The following is a 23,987-nucleotide window of genomic DNA, read 5'->3' on the forward strand; positions in this document are numbered from 1 at the left end:
AGGGAAGCAGAGCTTCCAGTGAAGGCCGATCGTTGACGGCCGCTCCTAAAGGAGCCGAGGTCGAGATTCAGACAGGCTTTTTTTGTGCTGATCATCACGTTACCGGTCGGGGTAGCCCCGAACATCACGTAGCATGAACACCCCTGGAGGGGCAGACGGTGGCAATCACCACCGGTAGTAGGATTGCACCTTGAAGTTGAGTGGCTCGTTGTTCAACAACAGCCTTGGCTTGGCTGCCAACTGTTTCTGCTCCTTCTCCCACGCAAGCCTCTGCTTGGTCTGGCCGCCTTTGAGAATGGCTTTGAGGTGGACCAGCGGATGGTGGATGATACCGGTTCTACCACGACCTTTGATGTCAGGTCTCTTTCTCCAGTCACCGTCGGAGCCGACCCAGAGCGCCTGGATGAAGGCCTCGTCTTCGTTGATGCCCTGCTCCTTGGCCTGTTCAAGTCCACGCTTGAGCAACTTCTCCAACTCTGTAGACATCTTCTTGGGGTTGAAATGCAACTGGTTTATAGCGGTTTTGACGTTGTAGCCACGCACAAAACGGTTCACCACGGTGGCCTTCTTCATGGACGACTTGATGCGGTAGGACTGAATGTACACGGTGGGTTCGAGAATGTCAATCTCTTCGGCCGTGAGCTTCACCTTGTAAGCTTTGTCGCCGTCCTGAACAACGGTGTCGTTCTTGAAGAACCCGTTCTGCTCCACATTCAACTCATAGAGTCTTCTCTTAAGCGGGCTCACAAACTTGTCGCTCCTGAGCTGCGTTTCTCTGGCCTCCTTGAGGTAGTATTCTTGCAATTTGGTATCATCCTTAGGGGCGACGGTTCCGTCGACTCCTTCGCTCGGTTCCTCTTTCTTCTGAGGCACTTCCTGTTCCTTCCTGGTGATTTCACCAAACAAACTGCCCTGGGCAAGCTTTGAGTTAGTGAAATGAAGTGATCTGAAAATATGCGATTGTGGCGACCTACTGCTGTTGGTCCGTAGCACGGGGCTGGTTCTGGCGACCCACCCAAGCTGTCTGAACATGGTGAATCGGTTTCTATGTATGGTGAGGTTAGTCCCAGAAGACTTTTTCGCTGGATGTAGCGGTCTGCACACGACCTGGAATCGAAGGCAGAGAAGAGGACCTTATGATAGAAGGGGATGATGCTGGTCTTTTAGAAACTTGATTAGTTCTTGAATCCCTTTGAAATTTTTTCTTCAAATTTGGAGCTGTTCGTTTTGAGTGGGTGTTCATGGAAGGCACCTCAGACCGTACCTCGAATATCTACAAATGATCCAGGTAGTATTAATATCAGCCGAAAAGGTGAAAAAATCAACCTCCTCAACAAATCAAATCTCCTTTTGTCTGTATGTGTCTGTATTATGCTGTATTTACTCGTCGTCGTAACCCTTCAAGTTCTTGTCTCTAGCCCTCGTTGGCAAAGGGTAAACCAATGGAATGGGCTCGTGGTTGTCGTAAAGAAACTTCTGTCTCAAAGGCGTGGCCAACAACAAGATAGGCGCCAGGACTCCCAAAAGCACGGAAAAGAAGAAGTGTGGTTTGGTATGAGCGTGGTAGCGGGCCCACTAGGATGTTAGTATAAACTGGAAATAAGATGAGGCTTGGAAGCACAGCGATGCTTCGAGAAAAGCACATACTCTAATAGGCTGCTTGTAGTAGACGGGGTACTCGCCCCAGACTTTGTCAGTAACACCCATGGTTCTTTGAGGTTACTGTTTTATGAATGAGAAATCGCTTATTGGTTGGTTCTGGTGTATGGGTGTACACAGAGGTCAACCTGATGGCCCATCAAGTTGGAGGAACCTTGGCAGTTAGAAGGAGATTTTTATGTTATTGCCGATTTCATTCTGTCTAGAGAAGCTGATTATGACAAACGGAATAGCATAGTTTGGTGTTTCTGGAATTGTCAATTGTGTGATATAACTGTACTTTCGCAGCCAAAGCTATGAAACATACAGATTCCTGTTCTGACAATTTATAACAAATATATGATGTAAGAAACTTTCCCATAATTTATAACGTGATCTTACACCCAAAAACTTTTGAGTATACAACAATGCCAATGAACGGATGGCCTTAATTAATGACATAACTACTCTAACATACAACTCAGCTGCTTCGTATATATGTACATGTAGTGGCATTTTAATGCCTATGCAACCTCTCTTTTTTCATTTAATTCAAAAACTCATCTACCTACAATCCCTTCCATTACACTGATTTCGTCAATTGTCCTACTTACTTTCGCAAATCATCTATTGCTCAGGCAGTTCTCTTCTTAGCCTTGCTCTTGGCCTTGGAGCGAGTCTCCACACCAGTGGAGGCGGCCTCTGGCTGAATCTCGGCCTCCTTGGCCTCAGCAGCTTCCTTCTCCAAAAACTCTCTCTTGATCTTCTCATCGTACCACTCAGCGTAGTACAAGCCAGCCTGAAGGATGAGAACACCCAGCAAGGCAATCACAATCAAGAATTGCGAAGCAGCCATCACATTGATACCGGTATTCTGGTCAACCTCACCCCATTCACCGGTGATACAACTGTTGACACCGATTCTCAAGTTGGTCAAGTAAATCACGATACCCACCATCATCAAACCCAAGGTACCGTACTCAAAGTACTTGGAGTCGTCCAGTGGCTTGTACAACTTGATGAAACATCCCGAGAGACCCAAGAACATCACAAAGTGAAGAATATGGTGAATTCTCATGGGGGCGTTGGCCCAATTGGAGTAATGAGCTAACGATCTGGTGAAACCCTCAGCATCGTACTTCCACAAGGTGTTGTAGTCGTAGGCGGAGTTAGAGTAAACAACACCGAGACCGAAGGAGGTGGCGGCAATAATGAGGCCCGTACCAACGGGAACTAAGTCTTTGTAAGCCATGGTTATGGAGATGTAGCTGACGAAATATTCTTGGTGGTGAGGATGTGGGCAAAAGTGCACCCGTACACCACAAGCGGCACTCCACCAAAGTCTTGGAGAAAAAGCAGATAAGGCAATTGGTGGGTGGATGGTGAAGATTTTTGGATTTTTTGAGGGAGTTTTTGTTTGGATGATTGTATTTTTTTTGTGTATGGGCTTTTTGGGTTGGACATTGAAGAACTGTCAGGCGCTCCACTTCCCAGTGATAAAGACTAGGCGAACATGAAGGATTTCTGTGGCAATTGGCGAATCTATGAAGTTACGAATTTTTCACAAGGACTCAAAAGAATTCGACTTTTAGCATCTTTTGGCTCAATTGAGTATACCTCTAGGATGTTTGATGGTGAGTGATATGCCTTGGTGCCTCGAGATGTCTTGGCCTGATGCCTTGGCACCACAGTTTAGCGTGGCATTACAGTTGGAAGCCAGTGAGTTCGTAACGGCATTTAGTTACACCAGTAAAGGTTTCAACGAGCTCTCGTAGTACTCTAAGTCCTTTTACAAATCCAAGTACAGCTTGCAATAGCAAATTGGATTGCATTGTTTGGATCATCTCTCAAACTCCCAAGACATCCTTCACAGCCTATCATCGATACCAAAGTGAAAGTCCAAGAGGATACACACCAGCCTCGTCTAGTGTTGCAACCTTAGCGGAATACACCTCTTCCATAGCTACACCTTTATCTCCTCAGAGCTTATGATTCTCCAATTCCTCAAAGTTCAAGCCTTCCACAGATGAGCACCTAAGGACCAGCCGGGACGGTGAGCAGCAAGTGTGCCAGATGCAAGTCGCTGCAGCTAAACGATCTAAAAAACTACGGACTTGGTGAGCCCATAAAGCTGAAATTTCTTTAAAAAGTCAAAAACTCTTCTGTATCTGGAGCAACACTCCCATCGCTTTTTGTCCTGCTCTCTCCGGGTAATCACCCCAAAATAGACGAGGCTGGATGGCCCCATCGCTGCGATAGACGAGATCCATCGAGCCAGCCGCCAGGAACACATCTCATGTAAAAGCCATCTCGGGAAACCCCGTGCCACAACACCCATTTCCCAAAATTTCTTAAAAACTTTCAACAAGTGGATTCTGCCTCCTCCGAAATTTATACCCTTTTCGTCGTTTTAGTCGCCTCTATTGTCTAGCGCCTCGACTAACTACACCTTTTCGCGCACTTCAAATACATCACCAAGTGAACATGAGAGGCATCAAGGCAGTCGTGGTAGGCGACGGTGGCGTCGGTAAGACCTGTCTTCTTATCTCGTACACGACAAACACATTTCCGAATGACTACATTCCAACCGTTTTTGATAATTACCTGGCGCTGGTGATGATCGATGGAGAACCGATAAAACTCGGTTTATGGGACACAGCAGGCCAGGCCGAGTACGACCGGTTGAGGCCGCTCTCGTACCCCCAGACGGAGATCTTCTTGTGCTGCTTCTCGGTCGTGAGCCCCGACTCGTTCCAAAACGTCAAGGCAAAGTGGGTTCCTGAGATCTTGCACCATTCTCCCAAAGACATCCTTATCGTGCTTGTGGGCACCAAGGCCGACTTGAGAGAGGACTTGCACTTGCTTGACGAGTTGGCCGCCAAGAAGCAGAAACCCGTGACTACAGAACAGGCCGAGAAGTTGGCCAGAGACGTTGGTGCCGTGAAGTACATTGAGTGCTCTGCTGCGACGCAGCAAGGCGTGCTGGACCTTTTTGACTACCTGATTAGAGCCGTTTTGAACCCGCCGCTGCAGGCGCCTCCAGCCAAGGAGGCCCCGGCACGGCCGCAGCAGCTCTGACCCTAGAAACCGGCAAGAAACGCAAGGTGCGCAAGGCCAAAAAGTGTGCCATTTTGTAAACTACTACTTTTCGTTTCGCTGGCGGGGCTGTGTTGTATTATTTAGAGCCCTTAGTTGGGGCTATTAATTGCAGATGCTTATACTCGACTGCGCTGTCGGTCTACTTGAGGAGGGCAGCTCTGGCTGGATGCATGGCTGGCTGGCCTGGTGCTGGCGCCGGTGCTCCGGCCTCCTTGGCCTCCTTCTTGGCTTCGGCAGCCTGTTTTTTGATTCTTTCTCTGCGCTCCTCCTCTAGTTTTTCATTCTTCTCCTTCAACTTCTGCGTTCTGGCGTCAGAGTTACCTCCTCCTCCAACAGTAAGCTCGACATTGATCTTTCTGTTCCGCAACGTCGACTTGTGCATACGAAGAGCATGCTCCATCTTGCTCTGGATCTCGCTGTTGTCGTTGTCGAACTCCAAAAAGGCAATACCCTTTTCTTTACGGATCCTGATCCGGTCAGGATTGGCATTCTTGAAATGGGCCACCAACTCGGCCTGCTGGATGTCGTAGGGAAGATTCCCCACAAAAAGAAGAAAACGGGGCCCGGTGCCGCCGTTGACACCTTTACCCTTTTTGCCTCTTCTGGTTTTCCTCTTCTTCTTGGGCTGTTCTGGGTCTTCAGCTTTCCTCTTCAAGTCATTTTCCAGACTCTGCTCTTTTGTCTCGGTTTCCTTTTCTTTTCTTTCTTTCTTCTCGGCAACCTCAGCTTCTCTATCCTCCTTGGATTTCCTGAACAAAAGCGCCTTTTGCTTCTTTTTGCTCACCTTCTCTTCTCCCATGGTGTAGTCGATGCCCATCGCATTACCCACAGGCTGCGCACATCAACACACTGCTTAGATCCGGGTGATTCTTGGAAGCTACATTTATCAAAGTACAATTAACGTCTTTTTGGTCTATGGAAAAAGAACCGGTTGAACAGCCTGACCGTGGACCAACGCGGCCGCTGGTCCCGGACTCTAAACAACAAGGACAAGAGGGCAATGAAGTATCCCCTGTCAGAAGATGCAGATCCAACAACACAGAGGAGATGATTTCCACCGCCAAACGCCTCAAGCAGGGCAACTCTGAAACCGAGCAGGAACAGGCACGCCGTGGCAGGTCCAAGGAGCGGATTCCTGTAGCTCAGGTGGGCTCTTCTGGAGAGATCTCCCTAATGGGATGGGAGGTCAAGAAGGCCAACGGACAGAAAATTGTCATTCCCAAGCGGCGATGACTTTTTCGTCAAACACTATATTTATCATCAACAATTCATCACTTTTGCGTCTCCTTGTAGAGGTCCTCGTACATACCCTTGAGGTTATTGTATGCACCAGACACCTTTTCAAGCTTCTCCTCGAGCTCCTTGACCTTGGCCAGGTCGTCGTTCTTGGACTTTTCCTTCAGCTTCTCCTGGTCCTTCATTTCTTCTCTGTAATAATACTCCTGCTCTTCTAACTCCTCGAACCACTCATCCACCGTCTGCTTCTCCTCCACCACACCTGGAATTTGCATCGTGATAACATGATCCTCTGGCTTGCCCGAAAAGACGACCCTCTTGAGCGGCTGCAAAAGACGATGCTTCTTGTCGAACGACTGGTGGGTTTTGAGAAGTGCTTCCGAGTGGGTTTCCACATGGAGGTATGCAATGGGTGACTTGCACGGCGTGAACGCCTTGATCACCTGCTTGGTGACAACGTCGCTGACGAAAACCTGGCCGGCCGTGTCACTGGATATTATGCTTGTGCCGTCGAGAGATGTGACGAGTCTTGTAGGATGGTTGGCGCCATTTTGATGAAACACAAATGTTTCCCTGTGTTCTGGGTCTTCGGCAACCGTAATGACCTTTCCTGAGCCGCCTACTGCCTCAAGCGTATTGCTGATTTTGTTCACCACGTAGAGTGGAACCATGCGGATGGTGCCGTCAGAAAGACCAGCATAGAATGCTCTATCGGCGCCGTCTCTGGCGATACACTCGACGGGCGACGAAAAGACAAAAGCGGAAAGCATCTTCTTGGAAACAACACTGTACAATCTCACGGTCGAGTCCTTAGACGAGGTGTAGATCTTGACATCGTGTGGTGTAGGCGCATCAGAAACAGCGATATCTGTGATGGCCAACGTGTGGTCACTGAACGTTGCAAGCGGCTTGGCGTTCTCCTCGTCAAACGAAACCAAATCGGCTGTTCTCCAGACCATGACCCTCGAATCCAAACCTCCAGTGAAGCAGAAGGTGCTGTTTTTGGAAAACCTAATCACAGAGATCCCCTGGTAATGAGCGTCTTTCACGCAGAGCAAGTTGCCCAGCGCCAATTCCCAGATGTACAATTTGCCTGTGCTCGAGCCTGCCGCTAGCAACCACGGAATGTGCTGTTTGGGCTTGTTAAAGACTACCCCATCGTTTGCACCTCTGACCTCTGGATGCTCCGCCAATGCCAAACACAGCATGTTTTCCGGAACCGGAAACTTCTGATCCACACTTTCCTTACCCCAGGAGTAACAACTAATGAGCGCCTTGTCCTTGCCAGCCACAAAGAGTCTTTCTCCAGGACCCATACCGGTCAAAGCAGCACCGTTCATCGGGCAGTCTGCGTTTCTGAACGAGGCGTATGTGCTGGACTTGTGCACAGAGGAAGCCGCTGCAAGCGACTCCTTCAGGTGCTTGTCGTCCGGGCTGCCATGTGTCACGTAAAAGGCCACTTCGTCCATGAAAAGAGAGTTGGTGATGTCGATCTGCACAGTGCGATGAGATGGAGATGGACCCGGAGGTAGATGAGATGAGATGACAGAGGGTTATGGAGGGTAGTTGATGGAAAAAACTAATTTTGGGTATTAAACGGAGTGGTGATTTGAAGCTCTCTTTTTTGGAACTTGGGTTCGTGAATAACGTGGGTGTGTTGGTATGCTGCTTGGGATTATTTGGCTGCGAAATGCCAGAGGATGGGTTGAGTGAATAGAAAGTATTAATGTGAGGAAAAGAATAGAGAACGGAGAGTAGATATTTTACAGCTCTTGTGAGTGATATCCTGAAAGTCATCAAGAAGCATCTTATTTACAAATTTTAGGAGTATGAGTGGAATATGGGATGCACCATCTGGTGTGTCCTAGATGGTGGCAGATACTGATGGGAACGGAGCCATAGGTGACAATTGATCCATGAGGTATTCTGAAATTTTTCTCAAAATTGAAGATGATGTTACCTTCTGAGACTTTCTTGCATTCATGAACACTGACGTTCAGGTCCTCATTCACTTCGATTTGGAGGACACGATATGAGATGCACATACTTTCATGATCAGCTGAAGATGGGAAGCTAGCAAATTGCAATTAAGTAAAATTTGGAATTATTTTTGTCCCTACAACGAAACCTTCGCCATCGTAGAGCCCACTTGTTCCGAATTTCCATATCCTATCTTGGGCAAAGATAACCAGACGACCGTACACTAACGTCTTCACAACACAGCATTCCAATTATATTATGCAATCTTCATAACAAAATTCCTTGAACATGCCTCCTCAATTTCGTCAGTATGACGCGTCGTATGCCATAAAGCGTCAACCATGGACGTGGGCAATACTTGACTTCAAAGGCGAGGTTTTAATACGAACTCACAACTGTTTCCCAAATTTCACAAATACTAAAGATCAACAACACTCCAGGAGCATTTCCCTAAAATTTACCATTATATCCACTCGCTCAGGGTCCATCTCTATTTGGCTGCAAAACGGCCTGCTCACCATACCACCACATCTCCAACCCATCAATCTAAAACCACAGAACCTTAACACACGTCAAATCTGTACCAATTACCTTCTCCCAAACATCACATCCCTAAAACCACCAGAAACACCCAATTTTCCATCACTTTCCACAATTTAGCCGCCCGGCTGAAACACCCGTTCACCATCCACCTCTTCGAGCCTTTTGGCCTTCGTCTTCCTAAAGCCAACCACACTATGCCTATTGATATCGTCTCCACCGCCGTGTTTGACGGTCCCCAGGCCATTCCTGGATGGAACTACTTGACCACTTACGGCCCAGCGGTTGCTGTGGCTGCTGCTACAAAATACTACTTCTCTGGTGCCTCCAACACGTTCAAGAGAGAATTGCATGGAAATGTCTACATCATCACAGGCGGTACTTCGGGCCTCGGAGCAGAGCTCGCGTACGAGCTAGCCAACAAAGGAGCCCAGCTTATTTTGTTGTCCAGATCCACAGATGATGCCTGGACGGTCGAGTTCATTGAGGATCTCAGAGACAAGACCAACAACTTCATGATCTACGCCGAGCACTGTGACTTGAACTCGCTTCACCTGGTTCGTCTTTTCGCCACAAAATGGCTTGACAATCAGCCACCCCGCCGTTTGGACGGTGTCATCTGCTGTGCTGCTGACTGTGTTCCTAGAGGAAGAGACAGACAGGTTTCCGTAGACGGCGTCGAGACCCAGCTTGCCGTGAACTACTTGGCACACTACCATTTGCTTACGCTTCTTAAGCCTTCTCTCCATGTTCAGCCGCCAGATCGTGACGTGAGAGTCGTTTTAACTACATGTACCTCCCAGGCAGCAGGTCTGGTAGATAAAGATGATCTCCTTTGGGATTTCCGCCAGTACCCGGTAAATTCGCCTTGGAAGGTGTTTGGAACGTCCAAGCTTCTATTGGGAATGTTAGGCCGTTCGTTCCAGCGCCAGTTGAACAGCTACGATAGAAAAGACAAAGCGCCCTGTAATGTCAAGGTGAGCATTGTGAACCCGGGCATCATGAGGTCGCCATCGACCCGCCGTTTCATCTCCATGGGCACGATCTGGGGGTTGTTCTTGTACGTCCTTTTGTTCCCTATTTGGTACATTTTCTTCAAGGATACCGTCCAGGGCGTGCAGTCGCTTCTTTTTGCCATTTACGCTCCTATGTTGGGCGCCCAGGATGGCGGAAATATCATTCAGGAGTGCAAGATTTTGACCAAGACTAGGCCTGAATTGACGGACGAGGTGTTGCAGGATGAAGTGTTTGCAAAGACCGCCGAGCACATTCAACAATTGGAGAAGCTGTCTGCCATTGAGAGGAAGAAGCAGGAGAAGAAGCTCGGAATTGACAAGAAGAAAGCCGAGGCCGAGCAGAAGAAGAAAGAGGATGCCCACGAGAAGCCGCAGACGGAGGAGGAGTTGCAGTACAAGTTGGATGCTATCCGTAAGAGCATGGGCATTCTGTCGCAGCTGGGTGAAATGCCGCTTTTCCCTGAGGAGGGTGTAGATGCAGCAAAGAAGAACTATGCTCCTAAGTCTACTGGAAGCAAGCCAAAGGGCAAGGCCAGAAAGAGATGAAGAGCTTAAGTTGAGACATTGCGGCGGTTACACAAAGTTTTAAGGCTGCAAGGTTGGATGCCCTCGGCAACAATGCGACCGTGTCGAAAGGAACAACAGCCGCATCCATAACAACTCGTAATTGTGCTCAAGGTGATGGCTGCAAAATGTCTCCTTTTCGCCATCGTGGGGCCCACTTCATAAACCCTAACTCCACTCGGCGCAACTGAACCTAGTTAATGACCGAAGGGCCTAGAGGTGCCACCCTGCATGGCTTGGCTATCTCCTCGAGAAGCTTTTGTGGTTGGGAAGGCATTGTGAGTACCCCACAAAACGGAGACGGTCATGATGAGTAGGTGGGTGCGAAAAGTGACTCTGTCGCTCGGAAGATGCCGCTCCGGAGCCGAGAGGCCGATTATTCTCTTTTCTATATTGACTATTTTGTGATCTGACTGAGGCAGGCAGCCACAAGGCATGCATTGCCAAAGCTGCCCGGCGGCTTTTTTATTTATCTCAATTTCCCGGTCCCGCTGGCTTCGGCGCAAATACCGCTACTGCGCGGCTCTGGTTGCCATTGTGGCCCCTAACTGTGTGGCTGCGGAACGGTTTCAAGACCGGCATTGGCGGGTACCGAAAAAAATAAGGGAAGGAAAAAAAAAAACATAAAGATTGCAAACCCAAACAAAACAAAAATCACCCTCGCCCGCCTCCCACAGCCTTTTCTGCTCCCGCGGCCACCCGCCTCTTATCTCGATTTGCGCCCAATAGCAGCAAAGCAGATAGCACCAAAGCAACCCTTGACACATTTGGCGCGAAATCGCTACCCACGACAATAGGCACACAAACCACGGAAGCATTTCGGCTACTGTGTCTGATCACGTGCCACTTATCTCTCATCTGCTCACACATCAGTGGCCGGCGTTTCCCACACCTACTCACCGTTGGTCCCATCAACAAACTGCTTGTAACAAATACAGCCATACTACCTTCTGTTCTTGTCATAACCACTTTATAATAGATTCATGACGGACAGTAAACCCGGGCCGAGCCAGGCCAAACACCCGCAACAGGCGGTCAGTTCGTTGACTAAGCTCTTGAGCGAATCGAACTCCAATGTGGCTTCGAAAAACGCATCCCTGACCAGTTTAAACCTGCCTGGCTTCCTGGATACGAAAATATCCCCTTCGCCTGGAATGCACAACACCAGTTCCGACGATAGCGGCATTCAGATCAATGCGCTGACCAAGTTGAAGCACAATGGCGTTGTGGGCGGTAACAGCATTCTGCCTCGTCAAAACGCCGCCCCCGTGGCCCAAGCTGTGGGATCAGGCTCCTCTCCAGTGGTGGTCAATGGCGGTTTTGATCTGACCCAACAAGGACGTGATATCCCGTTTGGACGTTCATTTGGCTCCAAAGATCAGCCCATACGACCACCGACAGATTGCAAGAGTCCCCGTGTCAACCGAACCAACTCGGTCTCGCATACTTCATTTTTCGCCACGGGAGGCTACGGCTCAGAGAGTTTATCGTCGTCGATTCCATATGGCGCACCTGGTGGTCGTGGAAACAGCGTGGCTAGCACGGAACACGCCGCCAATTCTTACAAAGGAAACGGTTTTGCCAATGGCTCTTCCAATCTTTCCAAGGCATTGCGCAACGACAGCGCTTCCTCGGAGTCCTCAGACCATGTGCCTAACTTGCCAAACGGACAGCCCATCCTGTCGATCCACATTTCGTCCCCTCAGGTCAATTCAATGACCATCGAGCCACGTTTTGTCATTTCCAAACAGAGAGTTGCACAGGCTCAAGCTCAGGCCCAGGCCCAGGCTCAGGCAGCTTCTTTGTCCAGCTCAGGACGCCAGGGTTCTCAGCTGGGTCTTTCATTTTTCTTCTCGTCGAAGAACAAGGGCAATCTGCAAGGCAAGGGATCCTCCACAGATCTTGGCTCGTTCTACAACAACCCAACTCCAATCAACGAACACGCTGCAATGGGCACGTCTCCATCCAGTCTTTCATCTGCGGACTCTGCTAACATGTACAGCTCGTCCAAGCATAGCTCCATGGCCAACCTTAAAAGGTTCTTCAAGAAGGGCCAGTCTCCATCCCAACCCATCCCAGTTGGCAAAATGTCCACTTCCATGCGCTCAACTCACTCCGGCAGTGTTCCAGCATCTGGCTCTTTTGCTTCTGCTTACCCCAGCCAGTCAGGCGGATCTAATGTGTCCGAGTCTTCCTACTCGCAATCTCCAGTGACTGGTTTCGCTGTTGGTTCTTCTTCCGTCAGCAGAACTCCATCAATGGTTCGTGACAGAAGAGGATCCATCAATGGCCTCACCAACTCACAGTCACAACAGTTGCCATTCTCAAAGAGATACAGTAAATACGGAGAGAACCTTGGTGCTGGTGCCGGAGGGTCTGTCAGACTTGTGAGCCGTTTAGCTGATAAAAAGACTTTTGCCGTGAAGGAGTTCAGACAGAAGTATCAGAACGAGACAAAGCGTGATTACGCCAAAAAGATCACTAGTGAGTATTGCATTGGTTCGACCTTGAAACACCCTAATATCATTGAAACTGTGGAAATTTGTTACGAGAATGAGAGAATACTCCAGGTCATGGAGTACTGTGATTTTGATCTTTTTGCTATTGTGATGTCCAACAAGATGTCTCGCGAAGAGATCAACTGCTGCTTCAAGCAGATCCTATCGGGTATCAATTACTTTCATTCCATGGGTTTAGCACACAGAGACTTGAAGCTTGATAACTGTGTTGTGGATGCCCGTGGTATTGTAAAGATTATTGACTTCGGCTCCGCAGTGGTGTTCTCGTACCCATTTTCAAAAACGTTAATCGAGGCTCTGGGTGTTGTGGGCTCTGATCCCTACCTTGCTCCAGAGGTATGTGTCTTCAACAAGTACGATCCTAGACCAGTGGACGTTTGGTCCGTGGCTATCATCTTCTGTTGCATGATGCTCAAAAAGTTCCCTTGGAAGGTCCCAAAGATGATCGACAACAGCTTCAAGCTTTTCGCTACTCGTGAAGAGGGCAAGTCGTTGAGCGAGATGCTTGTTAGAACGCCAGACAATTTCAGCATGCCTGAGCTTGGCGCCGTGATAGATGAGGTTGATGCCGGTGATATCTTAGAATCTCCAACAACCGACGGCAAGCTGGGCGAAGGCATGTCTCACACATCTAGCGAGACTGGTCTCGGGCGTCTTTTACTTGCATTGCCTGAAGACTGCCGTCCTTTGATAGGACGCATGGTTGAGTTGGCGCCAGCTTGCCGTATCTCTATTGAAGAATGTTTCCAAGACGACTGGCTCAACAGCATCGGCATGTGCACAGTTGAAGAGCGCGTTAACAACGACGGTCTGTTTGATTACCAGGTGTTCAAGGGTAGTGACCACGAGCACACCACCGTGGATCAGTCCAAGGCCCACATAGCGGCGTTTGACAAAAACAAAAAGAAGTAGCATTCACCGCCTGTCATATAGTATAGAGAATTTGCATTATTTGAAGTATTGTATTCATTGAGCCAGTTGCAAGGGGAATTTCGTTTTCTGCTGGAGAAGACATGAAACGATTGTGAAGTTCAGCTTCCGACCCTCGTTGGAATCACTGACTTATTGCTATTCGGTGGATTATCAAATCATACCCAACACTCTCCCTACAGTTCCCTCGTCATTTCGTGTATTTACAGGTCTATCATACATTATGGCTCGACACGGACGCCGATGGCCTCGGCAGTCAGAATAATGCCTCCGCATATCTGCTGCAACGAGAGGTCCTTGTGTCTTTCGTCGGTCTTCTTGATCTTGGCGATCTCATATATATGCTTCAACGAAAGCGTCTCTCCAACAAACTCGTGGGTGGCTCTTCCGGAGCCCTTTTCGGCCTTAGCGGCCTTCATAAGGAGCCACGACGTAGGAGGCAGCTTCATTTCGAATGTGAAGGTTCTGTTTGGCTTGATCGTCATGAGAATTGGGATGGGGTTCCTGGAGCGTAGTGGGCGGATCTGGCGTTGAATTCTTTGCAAAAATCGATGGCCTTGACACCCTTGGAGCCCAAAGCGGGACCCACCGGTGGAGCCGGTGCCGCCTGTCCGGCGCCCACGATCAACTTGACGAATACGTTTTTGGCAGACATGACGATGTAGGTGAAAAAAAAACTGGTGCGCCGCGAAGTAGTAGGTAATTCCTGGGGGACCATAGAGGAAAGGGAAATAGGGAGAAAAGGTCACTTACAAATAAAAAGTGTCATCAGACGGGATTGAACATTCATGGATTGGTTGGTTTTGAAGAAAGTTCTGTTGTACTTCCTGTTGGGGGTAGGTGTGGGTATGATGAGGTCTCAATAGGCAAGTCTCAAGCTGTGGGTGTCTCCACTACTGTAGTGAACTCAGTGTGAGAAAGAAGATTCGGAAAACAAAACAAGATCCATCAGCAAATAGTTTCAAGTATTTCGTTTACCATAATTACTAAGGACTCTTATTTTGGGTGTTTGAGGTGACAGAGAGGATGTATCCTAGAAGAGTGAGATTTGCATCCATTGCATCAAACACCTTCTTCACAGCAAATTACTAAAAACGTCCTTTTCTGAAAACTCAAGTATCATTTGAATGTCATCAAAAGGAAAAATACTTGTGAAACCGCCGAGCTTTCTATACTGCAATCTTCTATGATGCGTTAGTGTGAGCTCATTGAGAGTACACTAGCAATGTCGTGAGCGACAACACTCTTTCCACCAGCGATACTTCTAAGCCCTACTGCTCACTCATGGCTTTTTTTCAAAGATCGTCTTCTCTGGCCAATCAAACTGCTCCATCCAAAACTCCCTTTTATCAAAGCCCGACAAAATGGGGGAGGCTTTTATGGCTTCCCCGGTAAACAATTCAAGCCCCTCCACACGTGCTACGGCAAAGTTTCGTCTCCTCTATTCGTCTTCGTATCTTATCTGAGGCCCACAATGCAATCTATTGTTAGAATTGGGAGCTCCTGGAATTTGACTTCTCTGGAAAGTGAAAAAAAAAAAAAATACAACGTTTATGAGCCACAAACAAACAAATGTCGATCATCTTTAAAATAAACAATTACTAAAATATTATGGAGAACAAAACGGTATTACCCAAATGACTTCTGTATGCTAAATTTCCTCGAAAAACCTCAGTCGAGAATTGTTGCTATAGTTCTCCTCATCCAATAGAGGAGCATGATTGTGTGCTTGGAAGAACATATCATCGTCTTCAAACTCAGACAGTTGTTCTCGTACATGCGTAGAACCCATCAGGGCATATTTTTGGTCGTAATCATACGAATCTTCGGGCATGGTGTCCATCCGATTCACGTCAGAGTTCATGCGTGAATGTCCCGGTCCTCTGTTACTAGCAGAACTCAGATTGAGCCCGCCCGTTCCATCGTTCGAGTTCCCGCCGGTTGCAGTTCCGCTACCGTGGAAGATGGAGTCTAGGTTATTACTGTTCGAGACACCGCGGTATGCAAAGTCGTCCGAAGTATCGTGGGCAGCGTTATTATGGCCGCCGACTCCGCCCCCAAGGAACGGGTCAGACAGGGCAGCTCTAGACTCTAGGTGTTTTTCAAGATCGTTGTAGGAATCGACAGTCGCCGCACCAGCAGCGCCACCGGCACCGATGCCAAAGAGCTTCTTGAATCCAGACTTCTCGTTAGAGTCGCCGGAAGTGTCGTCGGCAAAATCTGGAGAGTGGTTCGTGACTCTTGAGCGACGCTTCTTGAGGAACAAGAAGAGCACAACAAGCGAACCAATCAAAATAGTACCACCAATCGAGCCCACAAGGCCTCCAATAAGTTTAGCGTTGCGCTGTGACGTACCTCCACCAGAGCCGCTGTTGTCCGCAGACGTAGGCACGGCGACTAAAGAGGTGATGGTCGTGTCTGGGAGGACACTAACTGTAGAGTAGTAGCCAGCGTACTCAGACGACTCGGACGTAAACAGCGTAATAGAATGCAGGGCAGACGATGTCACTGAGGATGAAGACGATGAAGACTCAGGCTCCGAGGTGGTTTCGCTGGAGCTCAGGCTCGAACTCAGACTCAGACTCGAACTCAGACTCAGACTCGAGCTCAGGCTCAGACTCAGGCTCGAGCTCAGACTCAGACTCAGGCTCGAGCTCAGACTCAAACTCAGGCTCAGGCCCAGGCTCGAGCTCAGGCTAGACGACAGCGAGGATTCACTAGACGACTCAGATGAGCTCGAAGACAGTGACGAGCTTGACAGGCTCGTGCTCTCTGTAGTGGTCTCACTGGTGCTGGAGGGGAAAAACGAGCTCGACTCGCTCCAGCTGGTGCTGGGCTCCTCAGACGAGGAGGGTTCCTCTGAGTATGTGGAAGATGCAAAAAATGACGAAGATGAAGTGGGGCCAGAGCTCAGGGGAGGTTTCCAGGACGATGAGGGCTCCGTTGACGGGATAAACAGAGACGTCTCAGACGAGCTCTCAAACGTGGGCTCTGACGAAGACGAAGGGAGCGTCAGGGACGACGATTCCTGTGTCGACAGCAGGGGCGTGCTCAGCAGCAGAGACTCCAGCAGCGTGGTGTATGACGACATTGTCAGCTCAGGAGGATCAGATGACGACGGGCTAGACCACGAGGACGAGGAAGGAGGCAATGTGGGCGGAGCCAGGGAAGACAGTGTGAGGGACGACAACGTGGGAGACGAAAATGACAGGGATAGCGTCGGCAGAGACGACAGTGTGATGGGTGATGAGGAGGAAGTTGGAATTTCCAGCAGGGTGGTGTCAAAAGACGAAGATGTGGATGGAGTAGGCTCAGAGTGCACTGAGGACATTGTCAGCAGGAGCGAGGTGCTATAATTATCTGAGTGCGAACGAGACCCTGGGGTGGTGGACAGGGAAAAAAAGCCCAGTGAGGACGTGGGCGAGGACGCAAATGAGCCCAGGGAAGAAGTCTGAGGAACCGAAATGCTGGCAGATTGGGAGGACCTGGCGGACAGGAGAGACCCGGAAGACTGCTGAAAAGTCGATGAGGACGACGAAGAAATGGAAGATGGAGATGGAGACAGCGATGGCGTAGTCGTAGGCGGGAACGTCGGACCCAGCAGGAACGATTGAGTGGTCAGGGCGGTCTGGTTGAGGTCGGAGGAAACGTCTCTCTGAAAAATAACGATATTGTCCTTGCGCGGACGAAGGGCAGTATTTGTTCCATCGCCTGGCGGCGGGAAGGGGGCACTAAATATAACAGACCGGGGCATTCGTTTGGCGCGCGGCGGGAACAAGAAGAAGAGCAGAGCAGAGCAGCCTGGCCAGACTGAGCAGGGAGGCCTTGAAAGGGTCTGGTCGGGGCCCGTGAGGTGGAGGGAACGGACTGGAAAAACCGGAGACTCAGGATTTCAAGCAGGGGGATCGCCGCCTGATATAATCCCTGCCAGCGCTTACGACTCGCAGCGCCTTGAGGTAACCGGCGTGCCTGTGCGATGGTTGCTAGTGTCTCGGAATAGTGAGATGGACGGACCAAACACAGGAAAAATATCCACAAAACCACCGAGATGGCTTTGGCGACACGCAGCTGCCTGGGTACAAGGAATCAGGGATCCAGGGGGTTTCTGGCTTTGTGCTTACGCCACGGCGGCTTGGTCTGCGGGCGGCAAGAACTTAAATAATGGGGCAGTTCGACTTTGGATATAGCCTTCTTAAAAAATTTTCTCCTGTAATTTCCATTCTCCTCAACGTGGGGTTTTGCTCGGCTGCATCTCTGGGCTTCTTCTTCATCCCTGCTTGGATGCAAATTACTCGCAGCACATCTGCGTGCCGGTTTGCTTCGTGGCAGCAGTGCGCACGGCTTAGGCGCCAGAAAGCCTCCTACGGTGCTTAAGCGACATTTTGTGGGCCAAACGGGCCCGGACAAGAATCCCAAAAATAGGCGGGTTTTGGATCCCAATGAGATCAGTGGGCATGCCCGATTGCAGATGACCGCCGCTGGGGGTCCATTAATGATGTCATCCCCTATTGTCTGGTTTCTATGCAGCCTTGTTGCAACGCTTCCATGCATGGTGTGCCCTTCATGTCTGTAGAGCTTGGAATCCTTTTCCACTGATCACTCCAAGCCAATCGCCGCTGTTTCGCCAGCACACATTATTCACCTCTAACTCCTCAGTGTATGCCATTGCCGGCGTGTCCACCACAGTACCCACCTCCTTGTTGCCGCTCGTGAGATCCCACACAAGCGCCTGACAGTCGTCACCTGCCGTGGCAAGCCAGTTGGTGCTGGGGTGCCATTGTATAGTATTTACCGCCGCCTGACTCATACCACCGAACAGGCAATCCAATTTCACCACAGGAAGCCCGGGCATCCGCATATCTATCACAAGCACCTGATTCAGGTTGACGCCAACGGTAGCCAAGTAGTTCTGATCGACGTTGGACGTCAGGAGCTTGAGCAACGCTTGCGGGTTGTAGTGGGCCTGGGCGGTTGCGGGCACGGAAGATGCTAAAGGTGGGGCTCGTGTGGGCTCATAGATGATGGTGGAATGCTCCAATGACCGGAGGTCAAACACTCGCATAGATCCATCGTTACTGACGCTGGCAAAGACGTTCGTTGATTCGTGGAGAAACTTCACGTCAAACACCTCCAGATCATGCGCTATTAGCTGCGTCTTGACGTGTGCTGTGTCTCTGTCTTTGCCGAGTGAATGCGAGCGATTGAGGTCCCACACGGTGCATGTGGTATCCACGCTGGAGGTGATAATCATAGAGGGGTCCGCTTTGTTCCAGTCGAATGACGTCACGGGCGGGAAAGTGTTTATATCCTGAACGTCCCCATTGGCCAGGTTGGCTGTGGAGTTGTTCGCTAGAAGATGGGTCTGCACTAAGGGGAACCTTCCGTCCATCTTGAGCTTATCGGGGTCCTGTTCCACCTTATACAATCTAAGAACTTCTGACGACGCTCCGAGTCGAAGCACGCCCAGACTGGCCATCAGGGGGTCCCACTGGACATTGGTGAGTGGGTACTCCACAGCTGTTTCGGCGACATTGGTCCAATCAAAAGCTCCTCCTGCGCACGAGGGCAGATCTTTCGTTCTCAGCTCCTCAGAGCTCGAGCTAGTGTCCAGTACTGTAGGAGAACCAATCCCTGGATCCTCAGGGTCCTCCTTGTTGTTGTATAGCAGTCCGTGCACGACTTGGACTCGATTCAGGTAGCCTTCTCTAAAGGAACTTAAAACAACCCAATCGTTCGTGGGATCAGTGGACACCCAATCTGCGCAGAACAAGGGGTGTTGTGATGAGTAGTACGAGGCTCGAATGTTACCATTATCCTGGACGGCCTGTTCGTCAGGGTAGTTGGGATAAGCAAAACGGGATTGGTTTTGTCTGGGTGAAATTGGATACAGAGTGTAGGATCCTTGTTGAGACAATCCCGAAAGGGAGCTGCGCTTTGGTCTGAGTTGCTGCCAGTCCATTGTGAATTGGAATAGGCAATGGGATTGAGCTTTTGGAGTTGGTGAGTTGATGAAGCCTGATATCGTGGAGGTGGCCCAGTGTGCAGGTCGGATACAACCTACCCTTTCTGTGGAAAGAGGAAAGAGCTGTTTAAAGACGGGGAGATGGGATAATAAATTTCTATCAAAAGACAGTTTTCTGTTGTTATGTCTCTGATATTTACGGTTTTGGAGGATTCGTGTTCAATGCGGCTATGGACTCTCTCCAGAAGAGTCAGCGACTTGTATGCATCTCAAGGTTTAAACTACTGTGGACATTGAAGATCTAATGAAACTTTGTTTTTCGGTTTTTTGATACTATCATCTGAGACATTTGTCTGCAACGGTACCCCCAAAAAGTAGTTGCCCAATATCGTCTGATGCACGGCGGCTGTTTCGGAAGTCCATGAACCGTAGAAGCTTGGATTCATTCCAAGACGAGAGAAAACCGAGATTGACGATTTCAGGAACGAATAGTTAAAAAAGATCTGAGCTGAAGATAAACACAATGCTGGATCTGGTTTCGGGATGCACAAACCCTATGTAGCAAGGCGCCTAAACGGACATATACGGAATCGGATAAACTTGGAATTTTGGGAGATAGTCGAGGCAGAAGCGCAACCACAAGAATTGTGATTTACAGAAAAGATTGCCGATTTGCTTTGTCGATCAATGTCTCTGGTTTATCTTTTTGGACATAGATCTTTTGAGAGGTTGGGGCCAGTGACCTCGTCAAAATCTGATTTAACGAATGCATTGTACGAAAATGCTCTCGATTCCTTTGTCGGGAGTTTCTTCAATTAAGCTGAGAAGCATATTTTGCCTTGCATGCTTTGAAGATCAACGACATTGCCAATCCTTAAGCCACCATGTTTCACATATGAAGAAGGATTCTGGAATACCGCAAGGCTGAAATCATTCTTATTCGATTGTCGTAAGCCTCCTGGATTCTAGTGAAATTCGCTGATCGTAATCAAGAAATCCATGATTCAATTGCCATGAATCTTCTCCATGAATAAAGTTCATAAATGCCTTGATTTTGCTGTAACCAATTACAAGTAACCAAATAGCTTCAAACCACCGATGTCACCTACATTTCCGTCCCTATTACACTCTATTGTGATCTATTGTACAAACTAGTTTTCGTTGGCAACCTCCTCGACAGATGGACAGGTGCAGAGCAAGTTCATGTCACCAAAGGCATCGTCCAAACGGGCCACCGTAGGCCAGCATTTCTGTGTCTTCAAGAAAGGCAATGGGTAAGCAGCCTGCTCTCTGGTGTAGCCACGAGCCTCCCACTCCTCCTGGGGTGTGGAAACAATGTCGGCAAGAGAGTGAGGAGCATTCTTCAAAACCTGGCCGTGGGACTCGCCCTTGGCGTAAGCGTCAATCTCCTTTCTGATCAGCAACATGGACTCAACAAAACGGTCAAGCTCCTCCAAGTTCTCAGACTCGGTGGGCTCGATCATAAGAGTGCCGGCAACTGGGAAAGACATGGTAGGAGCATGGAAGCCGTAGTCCTGCAAACGCTTAGCAACGTCAATGGCCTCGACACCAACGCTCTTGAATTCACGCAAGTCGATGATGAACTCGTGAGCACAGTGCTTGGTGCCCTGTTCCTTGGTGGCTCTGGGGTCCACGAACAACACCTCGAACTGGTCCTTCAACCGGTGAAGCATGTAGTTGGCGTTGAGCATGGCAAGAGCGGAAGCGTAAGGAAGACCCTTGGAGCCAAGCATCTTGATGTACGAGTAGGAAACTGGAATGACAGCAGCAGAACCGAATGGAGCAGAGTTCACAGCCTGGATAGACTCAGCTGTGGCGTGGGGGGTGTCCACAAAGTGGTGCTTTGGCAAGTATGGAACAAGTCTTTCAGCAACACAGACAGGACCCTGACCTGGACCACCACCACCGTGGGACAAGGCAAAAGTCTTGTGGATGTTCAAGTGACACACATCAGCACCCAAGTCGCCTGGAGAGGTAAGACCAACCTGTGCGTTCATGTTGGCACCATCCAAGTAGACCAAACCACCGTGCGAATGAACAGTGTCAATGGCCTCTCTGACACCAGGCTCAAACAAACCGTAGGTGGATGGGTAGGTGATCATGATAGAGCAGAGGTTATCCTTGTGCTTCTCGGCCTTGTCCTTGAGGTCGGCAATGTCGATGGAACCGTTATCAAGACACTTGACGGGGACCACCTTGAGACCACACATGGCAGCACTGGCAGGGTTGGTGCCGTGGGCAGAAACAGGAATCAAACAGATGTTACGTTTTTCGTAGTCGCCGTTGGCCTTGTGGTACTGGCGGATCAACGAAAGACCAGTGTATTCGCCTTGGGCACCGGAGTTGGGCATCAAGGTGGTGGCTGCGAAACCGGTGATGTCGTTCAAATCGTGCTCAAACTCGGAAATCAACTCCTTGTAGCCCTGGGCCTGGTCGGTAGGTGCAAAGGGGTGGATCAAGGCGAAACCCGGCATCGACAAGCTCTGCATTTCAACAGTAGCGTTCAACTTCATGGTGCACGAGCCCAATGGGATCATGGAGTTGGCCAACGACAAGTCCTTGGACTGCAACAAGTGGAGGTATCTCAACATGGCGGTTTCAGAGTGGTGCTGGTTGAAAACCTCGTTGGGGAGGATCTCGTCGGTTCTGAGAAGGCTCTGTGGAATCTCTGGGAGGTTCTCGGGAAGCTGAGCTGGCTTACCTGTGAAAAGAGCCACCAAACCCTCGAGGTCGCTCTTGGTGACGGTCTCGTCCAAAGCAATGGAAACAGACGACTCGCCAGCCTTGAAAAGGTTGATGTTGTACTTGTCCAAGGCCTCCTTCAACAAGGCATCGGCACTGCCATTGACCTCCACAGACAAAGTGTCGAACCACGAGTCGTTGAGAAGCTTGTGTGGAGAGGATTTGATAGCCTCAGCAAGAACAGTGGTGTAGCCGTACACACGAGAAGCAATGTTCTTGAGACCAGCAGGTCCATGGTACACAGCGTACATGGCAGCCATGTTAGCCAAAAGAGCCTGGGCAGTACAAATGTTGGAAGTAGCCTTCTCTCTCTTGATGTGCTGCTCACGGGTCTGCAAAGCCAATCTGAGAGCAGGCTTGTTGAGTCTGTCCTTGGAAACACCGACAATTCTGCCTGGCACCTTTCTGGAGAACTTCTGTGTGGTTGCAAAGAAAGCAGCGTGTGGACCACCGTAGCCGAATGGAACACCGAATCTCTGGGAGTTACCCAAGGCGATGTCGGCACCAAACTCTGCTGGAGGCTTCAACACCGTCAAGGCAAGAAGGTCAGTAGCCATGGCGAAAAGGCCCTTGTTCTTGTGGACAATTTCACCGATCTTGGAGAAGTTGTGAAGAGAACCATCGGTGGCCGGGTACTGGACCAAAGCACCACAGACCTCCAGGCCAATCTTCTCAAGCTGAGCAACACCCTCCTCGGTGGTCAATGGAAGCACCACAACCTCAACACCGAGGTTGTTGGCACGAGACTCAATCACGTCCAAGGACTGGGGGTGCAATTTCGAGTCCACAACGTACTTTCTCTTTTTCGAACGCAGGTTCACAAAAGACATGGCCATGGCCTCAGCAGCAGCAGTACCTTCATCCAAAAGCGAAGCATTAGCGATATCCAAGCCCGTCAAGGACGAAACCATGGTCTGGTAGTTGAGCAAAGACTCCAAACGGCCCTGAGAGATTTCAGGCTGGTATGGAGTGTAGGAGGTGTACCACTCAGGCAGCTCCAAGAGATTACGCTGGATCACTGGAGGAACGATGGTACCGTGGTAGCCCTTACCAATGAAAGACTTGGCAATTCGGTTTTTGCCTGCAAGATCGTGCAAGTGCTTGAGCATCTGCTGCTCAGTGTAACCCTCCTGGGGCAGCACCTTCAAGGGTCTCTTCACCAAAACGTGTGGGGGAATCAGAGCAGTGAGAAACTCGTCCATGTCCTTGTACCCAAGCGACTTGAGCATGTGGGCAACATTGTCTGGGGTGGGACCAAAGTGTCTTCTTGCAAAAGTGTCCAACTCGCCATACGTTGGACCTTCTTTGGCTGGATTGTGCACCTGCTGGTAGTTGGCACTCAGGGTGTTAGCCGTAGCAAGAGATCTGCTGATATAGGCGGCCACGGGTGCTCTGGGAGCGGCTCTGAGGCGGAGCTGGAGCGGTCTGGCTGCACGTACCACGGCTCTGGCTCTAAACATGCTGAATTTGTCGAAATCTGAATTCTGGGAAGTAGCCGTTTATATACCTCTGGGCCGAGCAGAGTCAGGCGCGGCGGTGACTCCGACACATACCACCGGGCACCCACCGAGGCGATTTTCTGATTTAATAGAGAAGGGTATAAGTGAAGAGGATGTGAGTTCTTTATTGGATTCGTTTGATCTCTGATTTTTGTTGTTGTTGATGGGTTTTCCAGTGTAGCAGTGCTGCCGCAGTCAGGATGGGTCAGTGAGGCAGCTGCAGCTGTTTTTCTCCAAGAGT

The 23,987-nt window shown here is 49.7% G+C and overlaps 11 protein-coding genes across 11 annotated transcripts; 4 read left to right on the plus strand and 7 right to left on the minus strand. All coding sequences in view use genetic code 12, as the record gives it.

Moving 5' to 3' along the window:
- Positions 1-165: 165 nt before the first annotated feature.
- On the minus strand, positions 166-1,032 carry CXQ87_001859 (mitochondrial 54S ribosomal protein uL22m; the record flags this gene model as incomplete). Its single annotated transcript, XM_025480381.1, has 1 exon — positions 166-1,032. One exon carries the CDS (start codon positions 1,030-1,032, stop codon positions 166-168), a length of 867 nt encoding a protein of 288 aa, XP_025334681.1.
- Positions 1,033-2,272: 1,240 nt separating this feature from the next.
- CSH3 (Csh3p) lies at positions 2,273-2,890 on the minus strand (the record flags this gene model as incomplete). The annotated part of the gene is made up of 1 exon (XM_025480382.1): positions 2,273-2,890. One exon carries the CDS (start codon positions 2,888-2,890, stop codon positions 2,273-2,275), a length of 618 nt encoding a protein of 205 aa, XP_025334682.1.
- Positions 2,891-4,122: 1,232 nt separating this feature from the next.
- RAC1 (Rho family GTPase) lies at positions 4,123-4,716 on the plus strand (the record flags this gene model as incomplete). The annotated part of the gene is made up of 1 exon (XM_025480383.1): positions 4,123-4,716. One exon carries the CDS (start codon positions 4,123-4,125, stop codon positions 4,714-4,716), a length of 594 nt encoding a protein of 197 aa, XP_025334683.1.
- A 160-nt stretch (positions 4,717-4,876) lies between these two features.
- Positions 4,877-5,536, minus strand: NOP6 (Nop6p; the record flags this gene model as incomplete). Its single annotated transcript, XM_025480384.1, has 1 exon — positions 4,877-5,536. The coding sequence occupies one exon, from the start codon at positions 5,534-5,536 to the stop codon at positions 4,877-4,879; it is 660 nt and encodes a 219-aa protein (XP_025334684.1).
- Positions 5,537-5,652: 116 nt separating this feature from the next.
- On the plus strand, positions 5,653-5,970 carry CXQ87_001863 (uncharacterized protein; the record flags this gene model as incomplete). The annotated part of the gene is made up of 1 exon (XM_025480385.1): positions 5,653-5,970. The coding sequence occupies one exon, from the start codon at positions 5,653-5,655 to the stop codon at positions 5,968-5,970; it is 318 nt and encodes a 105-aa protein (XP_025334685.1).
- Positions 5,971-6,008: 38 nt separating this feature from the next.
- CXQ87_001864 (uncharacterized protein) lies at positions 6,009-7,442 on the minus strand (the record flags this gene model as incomplete). Its single annotated transcript, XM_025480386.1, has 1 exon — positions 6,009-7,442. The coding sequence occupies one exon, from the start codon at positions 7,440-7,442 to the stop codon at positions 6,009-6,011; it is 1,434 nt and encodes a 477-aa protein (XP_025334686.1).
- A 1,248-nt stretch (positions 7,443-8,690) lies between these two features.
- CXQ87_001865 (putative oxidoreductase) lies at positions 8,691-10,055 on the plus strand (the record flags this gene model as incomplete). The annotated part of the gene is made up of 1 exon (XM_025480387.1): positions 8,691-10,055. The coding sequence occupies one exon, from the start codon at positions 8,691-8,693 to the stop codon at positions 10,053-10,055; it is 1,365 nt and encodes a 454-aa protein (XP_025334687.1).
- Positions 10,056-11,056: 1,001 nt separating this feature from the next.
- Positions 11,057-13,504, plus strand: NPR1 (serine/threonine protein kinase; the record flags this gene model as incomplete). Its single annotated transcript, XM_025480388.1, has 1 exon — positions 11,057-13,504. The coding sequence occupies one exon, from the start codon at positions 11,057-11,059 to the stop codon at positions 13,502-13,504; it is 2,448 nt and encodes an 815-aa protein (XP_025334688.1).
- A 239-nt stretch (positions 13,505-13,743) lies between these two features.
- Positions 13,744-14,177, minus strand: MRPL19 (mitochondrial 54S ribosomal protein uL11m; the record flags this gene model as incomplete). Its single annotated transcript, XM_025480389.1, has 2 exons — positions 13,744-14,046; positions 14,085-14,177. 2 exons carry the CDS (start codon positions 14,175-14,177, stop codon positions 13,744-13,746), a joined length of 396 nt encoding a protein of 131 aa, XP_025334689.1.
- Positions 14,178-15,173: 996 nt separating this feature from the next.
- CXQ87_001868 (uncharacterized protein) lies at positions 15,174-19,481 on the minus strand (the record flags this gene model as incomplete). The annotated part of the gene is made up of 5 exons (XM_025480390.1): positions 15,174-16,074; positions 16,100-16,218; positions 16,267-16,294; positions 16,330-17,198; positions 18,156-19,481. The coding sequence occupies 5 exons, from the start codon at positions 19,479-19,481 to the stop codon at positions 15,174-15,176; spliced, it is 3,243 nt and encodes a 1,080-aa protein (XP_025334690.1).
- A 1,154-nt stretch (positions 19,482-20,635) lies between these two features.
- On the minus strand, positions 20,636-23,707 carry GCV2 (glycine decarboxylase subunit P; the record flags this gene model as incomplete). The annotated part of the gene is made up of 1 exon (XM_025480391.1): positions 20,636-23,707. One exon carries the CDS (start codon positions 23,705-23,707, stop codon positions 20,636-20,638), a length of 3,072 nt encoding a protein of 1,023 aa, XP_025334691.1.
- Positions 23,708-23,987: the final 280 nt, after the last annotated feature.

This window comes from Candidozyma duobushaemuli, assembly GCF_002926085.2.
Source record: "Candidozyma duobushaemuli strain B09383 chromosome Unknown B_B09383, whole genome shotgun sequence".
Lineage (NCBI taxonomy): Eukaryota > Fungi > Ascomycota > Pichiomycetes > Serinales > Metschnikowiaceae > Candidozyma > Candidozyma duobushaemuli.